The sequence below is a fragment of the Podarcis tiliguerta genome (genome assembly GCF_965153285.1).
Source record: "Podarcis tiliguerta genome assembly, chromosome: 3".
In the NCBI taxonomy this organism is placed as follows: Eukaryota; Metazoa; Chordata; class Lepidosauria; order Squamata; family Lacertidae; genus Podarcis; species Podarcis tiliguerta.
This window is the reverse complement of record NC_139536.1, coordinates 52,080,297-52,096,653: the sequence shown is the minus strand read 5'-3', so window position 1 is coordinate 52,096,653 and position 16,357 is coordinate 52,080,297. Positions and strand designations below refer to the sequence as shown.

The window sequence follows — 16,357 nt, the reverse complement described above, 5'->3', positions numbered from 1 at the left end:
TACCACTGAGCTACGGAATTAAGAGTGCAGCCTTAGTCACAACTCATGGTAACAACTTAAGGCCAATTAATTGGATCCATCTTGCTGTGCTACTCCAGACCACCTGTTTTGAATTAGCACCCATCCAGATTTACTTGCACAAAGCTGACACAGAGGTCTGACTATATCCGGTCTTTATTGAGCACTTGTTCTGATGTGTTGGTTGAGTACGGCTGCCATATGTCCGGATTTTCCTGTTAATGGGATTTCAAAGGAGCAGTTGACATCCGGGGGGGGGGGGGATTTCCAAAAGGCGACGCTTTATCCTGGATCTTAGGCAAGTCAAAATCACTCCTTTTGGGGACCATTTTTTGTACAAAAACACTCAACAATTTTGGGGTCTTCCTTAAAAAAAGTTCAACAACTTTACTTTTTGAAATACGGCAACCCTATCGGTGGGGAGGTTATACAGCAATAAGTGTCCACCGCACATTTACTCTGGGTGCTTGCTGGGTACATCTTCCTAGTCATCAGTTGTTCACCCCACACTTTTCAGTGCATTTCCCTATGACTTTCCAAACCACAATAAGTTTAAAAAGAAGTAGATTTGTTGTGCTAGGGAGACAGAGCTCTTTAATATGCTTTAACTGTGCAGACATACACAGTTATGGTATGCACATGAATGACACACTGGAAACCACGTCGGTGATATAGCAGTGGCAGAGGTGAGATCGGGAAACCGTAGGTTCAAATACCTGCTCCCTCCTGCACACTTGCTAACCTTGTGTCAGCATTTGAGAGTGGAGGAGGGCCATGATTATTATTATTATTAATTGAATTTATATACCGCCCCTATACCCGGAGGTCTCAGGGCGGTTCAGCCCTCTTCCGATATACTTCTTTACCAAATGCAAGGCGTCTGTTTGTTCGCTTATTTATTTTTCCACGAGGAACACTTCAGCCTATCCTCTCCTCCCTTGCGGCCTGAGTTGGTACAGCCCAGAATCCTACGACCACCTAGCGGTAATCTTGCTCAGGATGACACTTGGCCGCCGCCGCAATATCTCCGTCGGCCAGTAGGGGGAGACATGGGCGCGGGGAGAGCGAGCGCAAGGCAGAGACCCGCGGGAGGCAGCGCAGCCGCGGGAACGGCGAACTTTCGGGAGATGCAGCAATGAAGAGAAGCGGCGAGCGGCGACGGCGGCACCGACGGAGCGCGCCTTGATCGCTGCCGCTGGGACCCGAGGGGAGCTGCACAGCCATTTCGGCGCGGGCTTGGCACTGCGGAGCCCCCTCCCCGCGCACCCCGGACCCATGGCTGCTGCCGCCGCCGCCGGCCCGGCTCCGCGGATCCTCCTGCTGTCGTCCTGGGCGCTGCTCCTGCTCCTGGCTGCTCTGCTCCACTCCGCCGCACCAGGTACGGCCCCCTCCCATCCCACTTATTTCTCCCCAGTGAGGGGGTCTCCATCCTCGAAAAGGGGGCGATGAGGGTGCTCTCTGCGTTTTGATGCCAGGGACAGCCCTCCCCATATCCAGCATAAATGGAGAACTTTACCCCCCCCGTCTCTATATTTCTTTTATCTACTCTCCACCTTTGATTTCCCCCTTCCAGATATTGTGAAGCCCTCGGGGCAGGGATCCCCGTCTATATTTCTTCTATCTACTTTCCATCTTCGATTCCCCCCCTCCTGATATTGTGAAGTCCTCGGGGCAGGGATCCCCGTCTATATTTCTTCTATCTACTTTCCATCTTCGATTCCCCCCCTCCTGATATTGTGAAGTCCTCGGGGCAGGAATCCCCGTCTATATTTCTTCTGTCTACTTTCCATGTTCGATTCCCTTTCCTCCTGACATTGTGAAGCCCTCGGTGCAGGGATCGCCGACTATATTTCTTTTATCTACTTTCCATCTTCGATTATTTTCCCTCCTGATATTGGGAAGCCCTCGGGGCAGGGATCCCCGTGTAGCCTGGGCTCCCTGTAAAAGCACCTCGGTGGCGGAGGGGAAAAGGGTTCGGCCGTCGCGCCTGTCTGTGTATTCCGGGAAAGGGGATCTACTCAGAGCCTCACTTCCCCAGGAAAATCTTTTCATTTACAAAACGTGGGGAATGCTGTTGAAAGTCAACCACAGCTTCAGCAAAAAACGAAACGTCCCGCTGGCGAGGCATTTTTCGCTCTTGAACCTCAGTCCCACCTGCCCCTCAGATCCCTCCTGCTCCTCTTTAGGGTTCGGGGTTCCCCGCAGCCGCTGATCGCCCAGTGACACAATTAAAAAAACCCCTAACTGGAATCTGCTACAGCCTTCCCAAGCTGGCGCCCTCCTGAGGCTTCCGTCTACAACTCCCATCAGGGCTGGGGCAGCCCAGTCGGATGGTTGGCCTATAAATAATAAAATTATTATTATTATTATTATTATTATTATTATTATTATTATTATTATTATTATTATTATAGCGTTTCGGGGGGGGGTGTTCGCTAAGGCTGCCGCAGAGCATCCCAGCCCTTCGTCTGGGAAGGGAACTGCCTTATCCTGGAATGCAAAGATTGCAATTCTTCGAGAGCAGTTCCCTTTCAGCTCTGGGGAAGGAGCAGGCAGACGACCAGGCAGGCAACATGGAGCTGCTGCCAGTCAGTGTGGGACAGTATTGGGCTAGATGTACAAGGCAGCTTCCTTTGTAGAGGAGCATCTGATGAGAAACGAAGAGCTGGATGCTTGCAGAGAAAGAAACTGGCGTGGCTAATGGAGGCTTGCCCTCACGATTGCCATTGCAGAGGGGAAGTGCTGTGGCTCAGCGCTGTGGCCTGCAGAAGGTCCCAGGTTGCATGGCCAGGTAGGGCTGGAAGAGAACCCTGCCTGAAATCCCAGAGAAGCGCTGCCCGCGCGTGTAGGTGATGCTGAGCTTGACGCACCAATGGCGTGACTCTGTAGAAACTCCTGCGTAAACTCACTTTGGCTTCTGTTTGTGTTTAGAATGTGGTTCCTTCCCTCTGTTCCTTGGTACTTTCTCTTCCCCTGGGTCTGTGCGTTCTGCTCCCCACCTTCCTGCCTTACAGGAATGGGAGAAGTTAAGCTGTATGTGTTGCTACAAGTTCCACACGCAGCCAAGTGCAGGAATTCTGAGCTCCAAACTTGCCCACGGGGCCAGTTCCTTGACGGCAGGCGTTGAGCGTAATTGCAAAGACAAGGGGGATGAACCTGAAGCCGTGATTACTTGCTTGGAAGCAAGTTTCATCGAAGCACCGAGACATCTTCTCAAGAAAATAAGCGCAGGCTCATTATGTCTATGTCAGGAAAGCGGGCGGGGGGGGGGGGGGGGAGAACCACCCCAGCTAATTTGCAGGCTTTTCCTCCCTTGCTTTTAATGAACAATAATTCAACGATGCTAACATAATGAGTTACGTGATCTGCACCATGGCTGATTTCCTAAGGCAGAAGTTTGTGCGATTGGCTAGTAGTTGCTTTCTTTTGACACAATGTCCTAAATCATAATGGAGCGAATAAATGTGGCAAGGAAAAAACCCGCACAACCTTTCCCTGTACATTTTTTCAACTCCTTGAGAACTGTTTCTTTTGGAAGTGAGCAACAGGACATTGGTTTCCAGGGCGGGGAGCGCCGGAGAGCCACAATATAATATGGAATGTCCTGTTCGGGGAGCCTATGGCTAAAACACCTGTAACCCTTTCAAAGATATTTTCTTCCTCCCTCCAGGCTCCTGCTGCCTTTCTGGAATCAGGGTTGTTTGCTGTGGCTTGCAAGCTTCTGTTGGGCTGCCCAGTGGTGTGTCCTCCCCTTTGCCCCTCCCAATCACCCCGTAGCCTATAAATCACTCCAGAGATTGATGGAATGTTTTAGCTGGAGAGCTCCAGCCTGAGAGTCTTGCGCTGAGGCTCAGATCCACCACATTAACACAGGATTTGCAGCGTATGGATGGGCAGATCAAAGATAAAATACTTTTGGATAAACCGGTGGGATTAGCAAGGTGGTGGAGGTGGGGGGGAGTGCTCTGCCTTTGCTTTGGATGGATTTAGGAGTCTGATTAATCTGTTCTGTGTAAAATATTTGCTTGCTTCCCAGAACTTTCTGTTCATCCATCAGGTTTGGGAGGTGAATTCAGCTCTGAAGCAAGCAGCCCTTTGCTCTGGTTGGAAAGATGGGCAATTTAGCATTCCGTGCAAAACAACATGCATGAATCACTGACTTTTTATATATTGCTGCCTGTTGTATTGGGTGCCTTCTTGGGTAGTCTTGATTGTTCTCAAAGCGGATGTCATATGTTATAATGGATGATGGCTCAAGTGTTTAACAGTACCATTCTATGCATGTCTACTCAGAAGTACACCCCATTGAGTTCAATGTGTGTGAAGGGGTCTTTCCAAGTAAATGTCTATAGGTTTGCAATTTTAGCCTCCTTTACTGAAGACCAGGGATGGGGAACGTGTGGCGTTCCAAATGTTGTTGGACTACAACTTGCATTATCCATGATCACTGGGTTATTGGGGTCCAACAATATCTGGGGGCGTAGGTTCCTGATCCCTGCTGGAGACAAATCCAGAAATTAATACTCCTTCTCTCTTTTTTTGTAAAGATGTTTTCTTAGGAAATCTTAGTTGTTAATTCATCAAATGGGTTTTACTCAATTACCCTCTACTCCACCATTGTTTAAGATCTAGCTGAAATGAAAATCCAGAATAGATAGGTTTAGGCTGCATTCATTCTCTCTACTGTATTCCATCATAGAATTATATAACTGGAAGGGATCACAAAGGTCATCTAATCCAACCCTCTGCAGTGCAGCTCTAATCCACAACCCTGAGATTAAGAGTCAATTGCTCTACTGACCGAGCTATCCTACAACAGACACTCTGCATTCAGTGACCACTGAGCACAATCAGTCCTCTTTAGGCTGCATAGTGATGGGCCAATATTCTCCTGTGGATTTCTACCTGTTGGGCAGCAGTTAGATTCCTGTCCGGGGAATAAAAAGGGTAACACAGGAATAAGTTGTGGCAGGAGTGGGGAGCCACATGAGCTTTACCTGGTATTGGCATCTTTTAATACAGGCATAGAGAACCTGTGGCGCTCCTGATATTGCTGGATTGTAAGTCTCAGCATCCTTGACCACCTGCCAGGTTGTCTGGGGCTGATGGGAGTTGGTCCAGCAACATCTAGAGGGCCTGATCTTACCTGTACTTTGCCTACACTTGATCATCAAAGACATTCCAAGGTAGTTCTGCTTCTTGGCAACAAGCAACACGCCGGGACACCACTGAGGAAAGCACCTCCTTGAGCTGTTAGATTGATCTGCACGTCAGGAAGCCCGGCTTCACACGCTTTCCCTCGACTCCTTTTCCTGTATCTGACAAAGTTCAAGAGACCTTCACTGTGCTGAAAGAACACTGCATAGTTTGGCAACCACAGCGCTTCCACTTCCTTTCTAAAAAATATTAGCATCCTTTTCAAAAGTAAGAATGAAAAGCTGAAATTACTGTGGTGAGTGGTAGCACAGAAAACAATGTATGGGGAAATCCAGATGTACGGCACAAAAACACTCAACAAACTTTCTGTCCGGATTTTCAGTGTTTGAAATATGGCAGCCCTACTTGATGTTCCTTCAGTACATGCTGCTGTTAAGAAATGTTGGACCGGAATGGGGTGGCATTCTTTTCATCATAGAATACTTCTGGTGTCTCTTCATGGGCCATTTAATTCCATGGGAATGGCAGTTATGTTTCAGTCCTGCTAGCCAGGCATGCAAAAGTCCCATAGTTTTCACTTGCATATGTGTGCTCACATAGGTTTGATGCCACCAAACAAATTTTGCTTCAGTAGTAGAAGTAAGTTCCCTACCTCCTGCCCCAAAACATGTAAGCAGAAGCTCTTACTTGTAAGTAAGAAAGGGATCTTTATTCAGGCAGGTAACAGTACAGGCTCGGCAGCAGACACAAGGCTCAGAAGTCCTAGTTCAGGCGTTCAAGAGCAGAGCAAGAAGTTCAGAACTGGATGGAAGCAATGAAGATGTCCCAACAACTTTCCATGCTCCACCCTCCAAGCTTTTAAAGATGAGCCCTGGCATGCTCAATCATGAGATGCGCTTGTCATATGGAAATATCAGGACTGCAAACACATGCTCTCTTAGGGCAGGTGGGTTTGCTCCCATCTGCAAAGGTGGCTGCTGGTTCTAGGTCACAAGACCACACCCTCCTGGTCAGGTTCCTGTCTCACCTCTTCCCTTGACAGCTCAAAACTGCCCCTAGGTCTGGCAGGGAGGGGGCAGAGCCAGTATCCCTGCTCACCTTTCCCAAGTGGCTGAATTTGGGGCAGAAAGGGGCTATCCATGCTCCCCTATTAAGACTCCCCTCTGTTTCCTCCTCCCCTTCCTCCTCCTCCACCTGCTTGATAGCATGTCAGTCCAAACCAGATCCCAACAGCACAGGGACTTGCACCTTGGTAGCTAGCAAGTCATCAATAGGGTTGCTATTTTTTTATTGAAAAACTTCTGGCTCCCTGGGCATGGGTGGAGCCAGGTGAGATTGGGCAGAAACTGACAGTTTGGGGACAGAACTAGTAGGACTTTAGTGAGTCATGAGCAAGTAAAGCAGAGGATGCTTGAAGAATTAATATTCTATAAATTCCTAGAATTCTTGGTCTGTGGTGCTCATTAATATATATATTTGTGTGTGTCTTGCTATTATTTATTACTGCATTTATTGTAAAAAATATTTCATATCTCACTCTTCTTCATCATCAAGGAAAACTAGAGTGACAACAAGATCAAATTATGCCAATAAACTCATGTCTAAATCATAGCTCTTACTTTTACAGTTATTGGATGTGAATACATAGAATGAATATACCCCCCCCCCTCGGGTGTTTGTGAATTATCACTTGTTTTGTGTTCCAGTATTTGTCCAGGTTTTGTCTGTGTCTCTTGGTGTAGACATGTGAGTGGGCTGTTGACTGAGAATGTGAGATCAAATCAAGCTTAGTGGTTTCAGAGTTTAGATGGTGTGATTAGAAAATGTGCTAAAGAATGAAGTTTGAGTACATTGGTTGATGTGTGGGCACTAGTGTGACAGTGTGCTTCAGTGGAACTGTGTGGAGTGTTATATTTAGCTGCCATTAGATTAATTTGTGTTTATCGTTGTATAGAGAGATGTGAATTTAATTGGATTGGTTTGTTGAGTAGACATTTGGAAAGAGTGAGCCTCTTTTTCTTTTTCTTAGTTATTGATCACATGATTTTAAAATGTACACTTTTTATTTTTCTCGTTAATTTTCCCTTGAAATATTTCATTCGGTTGTTCTGAGGATAATTTTCATTGCTAACTGTGTTCTAAAATGTGGGTTTTTTTGTTGTAAGGATGAAGTTGATCAAGCTTTAGAGGATGTCCTATTTCATTGTCAATACTGGTATTTTATGTGGATTTTCAAAAGTATCTTTTATATTTAGTTTTCATTTATGTTTTAAGTTACATTGGAAATTGCTTAGAAATTTCTCCGGCTAAACTATAAGCAGCGTATAAGTTGTCTGAATAAACAAACAAATAAATAAAAAGTGAAGTCATGCCAACGCTACAAAAATACAGCAACTTGATTTTTGAAACAATAACAAAAGAGCTTTCTTTTTTAAAATTTACTGATTGCAATTCCAGTAACCCAATGCTGACGACTGACTCGTGGCTAGGATCACATAGTTGGCTCTCTACTGGCCTCTGGTGGCAGTGAGGAATACTACCGGTTCAGATGGGTCAACTGTGCAGGAGGCCCCAGGTTTGCCTATGTTGTCAGAAAGCTGCCACTGGTGATTATCCTGTTAGCGGTAGCAACATGGAGCATTTGAAGGTGGGGCACCAGCAGTGTTGGGTCCAGATACCCTGAAGGGCCAACTCATAGGATCTGCTCAGCTATGTCATCCTAGAGCTGGCATAATGAAAATTTATAAGATATTGCACCCTCATCTTCTACCCAGGCTGGTGCCATGCTGCTCTTTCCTGACCCCACTTAGGATTGCACTGCCTGGTTCCATTCCTTTGCACACTTACTTGGAAGTGCCAGTGTGGCATCATGGTTAGAGTGTTGGACTAGGACCTGGGAGACCAGGGTTCAAATCGCCACTCAGCCCTGAAGCTCACTGGGTGGCCTTGGGCCAGTCACCATTTCTTAGCCTAACCCACCTCACAGGGTTGTTGTGAGGGTGAAATGGGAAGGAGGAGAACCACGTATACTGCCTTGAGATTATTGGATGATAAAGGTGGTATAGAAATGTATTACATTAAACAATCAAATAAATAAGCTCCATTAAACTTAGTCAAACTTACTTCTGAGTGGATATGCACAGGATCGTGCTACTAAGTTTGCTCAGCTGGAAGTGAGGTTGTGCCCTTTGCTCACATGCAAACAGCAGATTTTCACAGCACCACTTCGCTCATGCAGAGAGTAATTCTTATTATTACGTAACATCAGTTAATTTATGTAACCCTCCTTCTGCCTAAAATGTTAAAATCTGTAGTTCATCACACACGGCTTTCAAAGCATTTGAGTTGATTCTTACACTAGAACACTTCGCTTTGTGGGGAGGGTTATTGTTAAACACTGCCATGTTGCAATCGTGTAATTACAAATTCTCAGATCTCTGCAGAAGTTTCCCTTCTGAGTTGCAGTGCTATAGCTATGGAATTCCCTGCTTGTCTCAGTTCAGGGTTCCTCAGGATGAGGGACAAGAGCTGGAGGCCTGAAGTGAGTGGAAGGATATCCCAGGGGAAAAGGTGTGCACAGGTCTTATCTATGTCAAGGTCTTGCGTTGGGGATAAAAGTTCCACTCCATAGTAACTTCATTCCCACTTTTTCTCTCATGCCAGGGGTGAGGAACCTGTTTCAGACCAGGGGCTGCATTCCATTCTGAGCAACTTCCCAGTAGGCCACAGGCCAGTGGTGGGCGGGGTCAGAGGCAAAAGTGGGCAGGGCAATGAACATGAATTGTGTCTTTGCCCAGGATGCTAGTTTCTACACAGACTTGCCAACCCTCTCCATCTTCCACCCAAATAAGCAAGAGGTGTTATCAGACCAGGCAAAAACAAAAACAAAACTCTCAGGGCAAGTGTGCGAAGTAAGGCCAATGAGGGACATGGCCTTGGGAGAGTGCGTGAGTCCTGCAGGCCCATTAGAGAGGATTGGATGGTCACATTTAGACCCCAGGTCTGACTTTCCGCACCCCAGTCTTACACCTTGCTCAAATGTAAAGGTTTTTTTTTCTAGCACTGGAAAATAATCTTGCCCCAATGCAAGGCTGGTTCATACTTGGCCTGTGTGGGGCTAATTACGTTGTGTAAAGTTAAGCGGGTGCTGACCTTGCAAAGACATGACTATTATTTCACATGTGGTTTAAGTTATTTTGATTCCTGGTCTACTGTTGCTGTAGGGTTGAGACGAGTTTGCAAAAATACAGGGAGACAAATGTCAAAGACCCAGAAGAAATGAACAATTTAGCATTGCACTCAGGCTGCCACTAGGTGTCTCAAATCAAACCTCTGCACAACCGAACAGTCTGCTACTAAACCCCGTATCCTATTAGAAACTGTGCTTGTTAGAAAAGGAAGCACAGGAGTGCTTGCAAAGGGTAATTCTCCCATCTGCTACAGCATTTCACAGTCATAAACAGGGGCATGCTTTAAAAACAGCCTAAAGGTAAAGGTAAAGGTACCCCTGCCCGTACGGGCCAGTCTTGACAGACTCTAGGGTTGTGCGCTCATCTCACTCTATAGGCCGGGAGCCAGCGCTGTCCGGAGACACTTCCGGGTCACGTGGCCAGCGTGACATCGCTGCTCTGGCGAGCCAGAGCCGCACACGGAAACGCCGTTTACCTTCCCGCTAGTAAGCGGTCCCTAATTATCTACTTGCACCTGGGAGTGCTTTCAAACTGCTAGGTTGGCAGGCGCTGGGACCGAACAATGGGAGCGCAGCCCGCCGCGGGGATTCGAACCGTCAACCTTTCGATCGGCAAGTCCTAGGCGCTGAGGCTTTTACCCACAGCGCCACCCATGTCCCAAACAGCCTACTTGCGTGTTTATTAAACAGCCTACTTGCGTGTTTATTAAGGTTTGTACCCTGCCCTTCAAACACAAGATCACAGTTAAAAAACAAAGTAACTGATGCAATAAAATAGGTCAGCAAAAATAAAAAAGCCAAAGAAAAGCCGACACATTACCACACATTATCGTCTCCCTGGTAATAAGCACCCACCGTACTGGAGATTGTGGGTCTCTCTCTAAGGGGAGGGGGCAAAGGGAAGCGGTTTCCCACTCCCCCTATGAGCCCTTGCCAGGTTTAACTTTTTGAAAGGACTGGATTGCTGGCATCAGTCTGCAGTCCAGGAAACAATGGAGGCATGTGCCTTTGGGGGTGAGGTCAAGCTCTTGGACAGCTACAGCTCCTGCTGTGGTTGTAGAGACTGATGCGAGAGAGATGTGTTTTGTTGCAGCTGGCGCAGGTGAGGGCGTCCAGTTGTGCTGCGGCAGACGCATCACAATATTTCTTCTCTGTGCTTCTCCCAGCGGTCATTCCTCCTTTGGTCGCTGCTGTGGATACACGATATAAAAATACTAACATTCTAGCATTTAAAGAACCTGAGATATGAAGCAAAATGTACAGGAGCAACCCCCCCCCCGTGTGTGTGCGAATCTAGTTTTCTTCTCCCATCCCCATTAGTGTGTCACACTGCTCCCTGTTGGTGGTGCTGAAGGGGATGATGGAGTTTCATCCAGCAACACCTGAAGTGCTGAAGGCAGGGTTGTCTTAACTATATGCGGCACCGGGGTGCAAAGATCCGCCCGGCACCCCCCCCCCAGGTTGCCCAGTCCCAGGCGTGCGTGAGGGTGGAGCTGGCTAGCTGCCTCAGCGTCTCTCTGGCTTGGTCGCCCCCGAACTCGTGGCGCAGAGCCGCCCGCAGCAGAAGAGCCCACTGCGGCACTCCAACCGACGGACAGGCTCTTCCCCGTACTCAACTCTCGGGCCCCGGACTCTCGGCCTGGCGCCCCTGAGAGCTCGGTGCCTGGGTGCCCCACACCCCTAGTGACTATGGGTCAGACGGCCCTGGCTGAAGGGCAACAACACCTGAAGGGCCACAAAGCCACTCCACGTTTTCTGTGTGCTGCTGGTGCCCATCATCCATGACCGGGCCTTGCAAGCTGCGGCTGACAGGAGCTGGAATTCAACTTTATCTGGAGGGCCAAATCCCTGATTATAATTATACCACCCTAACCAGAATCTCTGTGGAGAGGATACTTGAATTGATAATGCATAAATAAACGTATTGCTTGTGTACTGCACATGAAACTTAATAAGAATGTACCACTGGACAAGTTACTGTAGTTATATGTTGTTCTTGGATTACATGGAAAACTATAAAAATTATTCCGGGGGGGGGGGGGAGCGTATAATTACATCCCTTCCAATATTTCTCAGGTGAAAATAGGGACATCCTATTCCATCCCCTCCAACATTTCTCCGATGAAAATAGGGACTCCCAAAGGGAAAGCGAGACAGTCAAGGATCAAATCAGAAACCAAGATGGCTTCTGTAATTCCAAGACCGTCCCTGGAAAATCGAGACACTTGGTGGGTCTCTAGTTATGACCCCATTCAATAGAACTCTTAGGGCAGTGGATGCTAAAATAACAGCGTTTTGTTTGCTTGCTTTTGTTTGCCTTTGACCTGTCGGGTCTCTTCTTAGGTTCTTCTCTTTGCTGTGAGGTTTATTTTGGGAGATGGGGTAGCGTGGGGTGGGGAGGGGCAACCTCCCAGGGGGGGTCCTTAGTACCTTGCCTGGTGGCAGTGACCAGAGGATGTTCCCCGAAAAACAGCAGATGTGCAAAACGCTACGGAAATGGAACAGCAGAAGTGGCAATTATAAACATGAATGTGACCTGTATTCCAGCCTTTGCCAATCTGGTGCCCTCCAGTTGTTTTAGAGTACAACTCCAGTGTACAGGGCTGGCTGGGCCCGATGGGAGTTTTACTCAAAAATATCTTGATGACACCAAGTTGGCCGAGGCTGCTGTATTCTAACTCCAGTTTCTTCGCTGCAATGAAAATGTCTGAAAAACTGGCAGGCGAAAGTTGTGTTGTTTACATGGAATTAATTAGTCTCACAACATGTGTTTGGAAATAGGCACAGTGCAGAGATGAAATGAATGGCCACAATCCAAGTGAAATCAATGTGTTTTGCTGGCTATTAATTTCCACAGGAAAGTGTTGCACCTGCTTAAATATCTCTTATTGATTCTAAGTGGAGTGTTACTTTGCTTACCTCTGATTTGTGCCCATCATTCTAAAAGGGTGGGTTTGACACCAGAAATCTAAATAGCATATGATTAGGACATTTTTTTCTTTCTAGTCAGAGTGTGCCAATATAATAATAATTATTGTACCCACATGTGTGTGGGTTTAATTTTCATTTTGATGCAACTGTTTCATCTTTATCTCTTCGTTTAATTTAATAGGTTGTGAAATAATGTTTTCACATAAATCAAAAAGGAATAATAATAATAATAAAAAAGATTTTTTAACATGGAATCTCCAGATTGGCAGCAAACCAAAACTCCCCCGACCTTGACAGCCAGCTCGCCTGGCCCCATCCATATCCTGGTAGGTGCAGTGCCCCAGCTGGTGGGAGGACTGTATTGCAGCTACTTCACCTACTTCAAGTGCCACTGCAGCTCTCCAGGTACTCACAAAAGGACTTTTTACTCATGATGGTCTTTGATATCCTTCTCATTTGCCACAGCATATAATACTGAATGCAAATTTATATTTGAGGGAGTCTTTCCATTCCTCTGCATGTAGGACTACCCTGTTTTAACTTTGCAAGAACACTGCAAAATAGTTTAGACTGAACAATGATGACTAATCTGCCCAATAAGTTCCGTATTTTAAATAGGAATTTCAGCCCAGGTCTCCCTGAACCAAAGTCTTTTTACTTGAACCATATAATAAGCAGAATTCCACAAATACGTTTGGCACTGGCAACTGCCTCTTCTCAATCTGGTGACTGTCCCTTTCTTTCTCTTTGACTCATGTGACAGAAGAGATAGCAAGGGTTTCACAGTCAGGCTCTGTTCAGAAAGTTTCCCAAAATTGTAAAGGTGTGGAGAAAATAGGAAGCCAGATGAGTCATGGGGAAGGAGTGTTTGGGGGTGGGTGGGAACAATTATCTAATCTTTGCTAATCAGAGCTAGTTGGAATTCTGAACTAAATTGAGGGAGGGCATGTTTGTTTCTCTCTTTTTCTCTCTTCAAGACTTCCCCGTTAAAGTTCAGAGTGAGCAAATGCTCTGAATTCCAAGTGGTGCAACTACTAGTCTGAATTTTGAGGAGCTGAATCTTCCCTCCCAGAGAGGGGGTGGTATACAATAATGCACAGAGGGACTGCATATGCCTCTATCTTTCTTTGACAGGCATTCTGGGCAGGACTGACTGACTGAATGATATAATTGGCATTTGTATCCATCCTTACCCATGACCCTTTTGATCAATCCGGTTTTGTTAATATATGACAAAATATAATAAAAGATTAAAGCAAGGAGAACCCCACTGTATTTAATTGTCCAAGCTATGCTCTACTATTTAGAGAGACAGCTTGCTTGAGATCAATGACCTTTGTGCATCCCAGGCATTGGAGAGTAGTAACACTGCTGGCCTCTTACTTTCTAGGGAAAAGCTGTCACTCAGTTAGGCGATCTCAGTCTCTGACAATTGTCTGACTTGAAGATACTCTGCTCTGTGTCCAGAGGCCCCAAAGCACCATTAATATATTTGTGAAGTTCTATATCTATCTATCTATCTATCTATCTATCTATCTATCTATCATCTATCTATCTATCTATCTATCATCTATCTATCATCATCATCTATCTATATCTATCTATTTATCTATCTATCTATCATCTATCATCTATCTATCTATCTATCTATCTATCATCTATCTATCTATCTATCATCTATCATTTATCTATCATCTATCTATCTATCTATCTATCTATCTATCTATCTATCTATCTATCCATCTATCCATCATCTATCTATCTATATCTATCTATCTATCTATCTATCTATCTATCTATCTATCTATCTATCTATCTATCTATCATCTATCTATCTATATCTATCTATCTATCTATCTATATCTATCATCTATCTATCATCTACCTACTTTTAAATAAAGCAGCTTGCTTCTTTGCACCTGGAGAAAGCATGTGTGAGAACGTATGCCTGATTAAAAAAACAAGTGACAAATTTAATTCATACCAACATGAGTCACGAACAGTATTGATAACATAGATATTAAGGGAAAGCACTTCAGTCTGTGTCTTACAGAAACAGAGAGGAGTTATTTTCCCTTTGCCTGTCTAAGGTGTCAGTTTTGACATTCTCCAGCATGATATTTGACAATTGCTTATAAAGGAGGAAGTTTTAAAAGTGAATGCCGTTTCCAACACTGTTACCTTTGGCAAAGTTTCACTGGTTGAAGCTCATGGATTTTTGATGATCTGCTGGACATATATTTGCTTTCTTCGCTGAATGCATGTTAAAGCTTGAATTTGTGTGCCCTGACTTTTTCTTCAGCCTCCAAGAGAATTTTGGCAGAACCCAGTGGAAAGTTAAACTTGCACTTTAGAGATGGAATGGAAAGACTTTACATAAACATATGAATCTTTCTTGGATTGAAAAAAAATATCTTGTTGTTGCAACACTGGGTGGAAGAATCGTCTTGCAGTCAGGCCTAATCATTGTAACCCAAGACACATGAATATTTGGGGGAGACCCAATTTATACCTGCTGCTTTTAGAAGTTCTTGAAAACTTCTGGCTCCTTAGACTGCACCATTTCAAGTCACAACTGAAGGGTTGTAAGCTTGAAAGCTTCCTTCAGAAACCGAGTGCATTTTAGGGAGATGGACTATATTCAACTTAGGCTGGTGTTGTGTGCTTCTTTTTTGAACTTTAAATCGGGGATGGGGAACCAGGGGCCCTCCAAATGTACAGCTCTCATAAGCCTTTGGCCATGCTAGCTGGGGTTGATGACGGTTGGAGTTCAGCAATATCTGAAGAGCCGCAGGATCCCCAGCCCAGCTTTAAGTAGTGGCTGCAGGTGTCAGAGCATCAGGACTGGAGCCATGGTGATGGATAGGTGTTTAAACCATTTACTCCTACCCTGTGTTTGTTGGAGGGGAGTTATTGTTTTGTTTTATCCTGTATTTTTATCTTGTGAACTGCTCTGGGATCTTCAGATGAAGGGCGGTATAATAATAGTAATAGTAATAGTAATAATAATAATAATAATAATAATAATAATAATAATAATAAATCCTGATTTAAATCTCCCTGAAGCTACTCTTTCCACCCAGAGAGATGCTCCCTTGCAGTCCACAATGGTATGTTTCTCCTGACACCAATAGCAGTTTTAGGAGAAGAGGGATTTTCATTGGGACAGCGCCATGGAAAAAGAGTTTAAAAATCCACCCCCTGCATCAGTTCTCCCCTCTACAGCTGCTATTTATAGCTTTAAAATAATTGCATAGTGCTAAACTGTGTTTTTAATGTTATATGTCATTTGACACTCCGTTCCCCAGGCTAGCTTTTACCCAGCCATGCCACATATGTCAGCATTTGGAGGGTTTTCTTAATAAAAAAAAAATTGTGCAGCTAAACATCTCTGCAGTGTGAACTCAATAACTCTGTACCATTTGATTTAGGTTCATGTGCAGAGTATTTTAGCTTGGTTCACACATCATGCTAGGGCAAACCATTGTTTAGTGTGAATGGGTTCTTGGAGTGGAGATCACAGCTGCTTTGCTCCTCCCTGATTGTTTTGCTGAGCTAAACCATAGATTGGCTTAGTGCAGGCTTCCTCAACCTCGGCCCTCCAGATGTTTTTGGCCTACAACTCCCATGATCCCTAGCTAGAACAACCAGTGGTCAGGGATGGTGGGAATTGTAGTCTCAAAACATCTGGAGGGCCGAGGTTGAGGAAGCCTGGCTTAGTGTGTTGTTTAGTTCAAACCAGACAAACCATGAGCCGTCAGCTATTAGTTATAACTCGTGGTTAGTCTGGAGAGAGCTAAACCCAGAGCCCACTGAGCAAAAAGAGAATTTCCTCTCATGTAGAGGCAAGATGAGAGAATACCTGGTAAAAACCAGCATGCCTGTCTTTCTCTGGTATCATATTTTAAGAGTTAGGTCATGAATGATAATGTATTTCAACAGAGAAGAATTGTAATAGCAGGAGGTGACAGTTTCTTGGCATCAGAAGCATATTTTCTGTCATGATACATCTTATCAGGTGCATCCGTACTTACCATTCTTCCCCACAGAAGGGTGCACTTT

The 16,357-nt window shown here is 45.3% G+C and overlaps 1 protein-coding gene across 2 annotated transcripts in view; it reads left to right on the top strand.

Annotated features, from left to right (window-relative positions):
* The first annotated feature begins 1,072 nt into the window (after positions 1-1,072).
* The window catches only part of FNDC1 (fibronectin type III domain containing 1), an 89,520-nt gene continuing 74,235 nt past the window's right edge, over positions 1,073-16,357 (top strand). The window contains exon 1 of one of the 2 annotated variants that reach the window (XM_083434017.1): positions 1,073-1,396. In XM_083434017.1, the coding sequence (XP_083290143.1) occupies positions 1,294-1,396 (103 nt within the window). In that variant the 5' untranslated portion in view covers positions 1,073-1,293. The remainder of the gene's footprint in view (positions 1,397-16,357) is intronic. The other variant, XR_014509675.1, reaches the window with a different exon arrangement.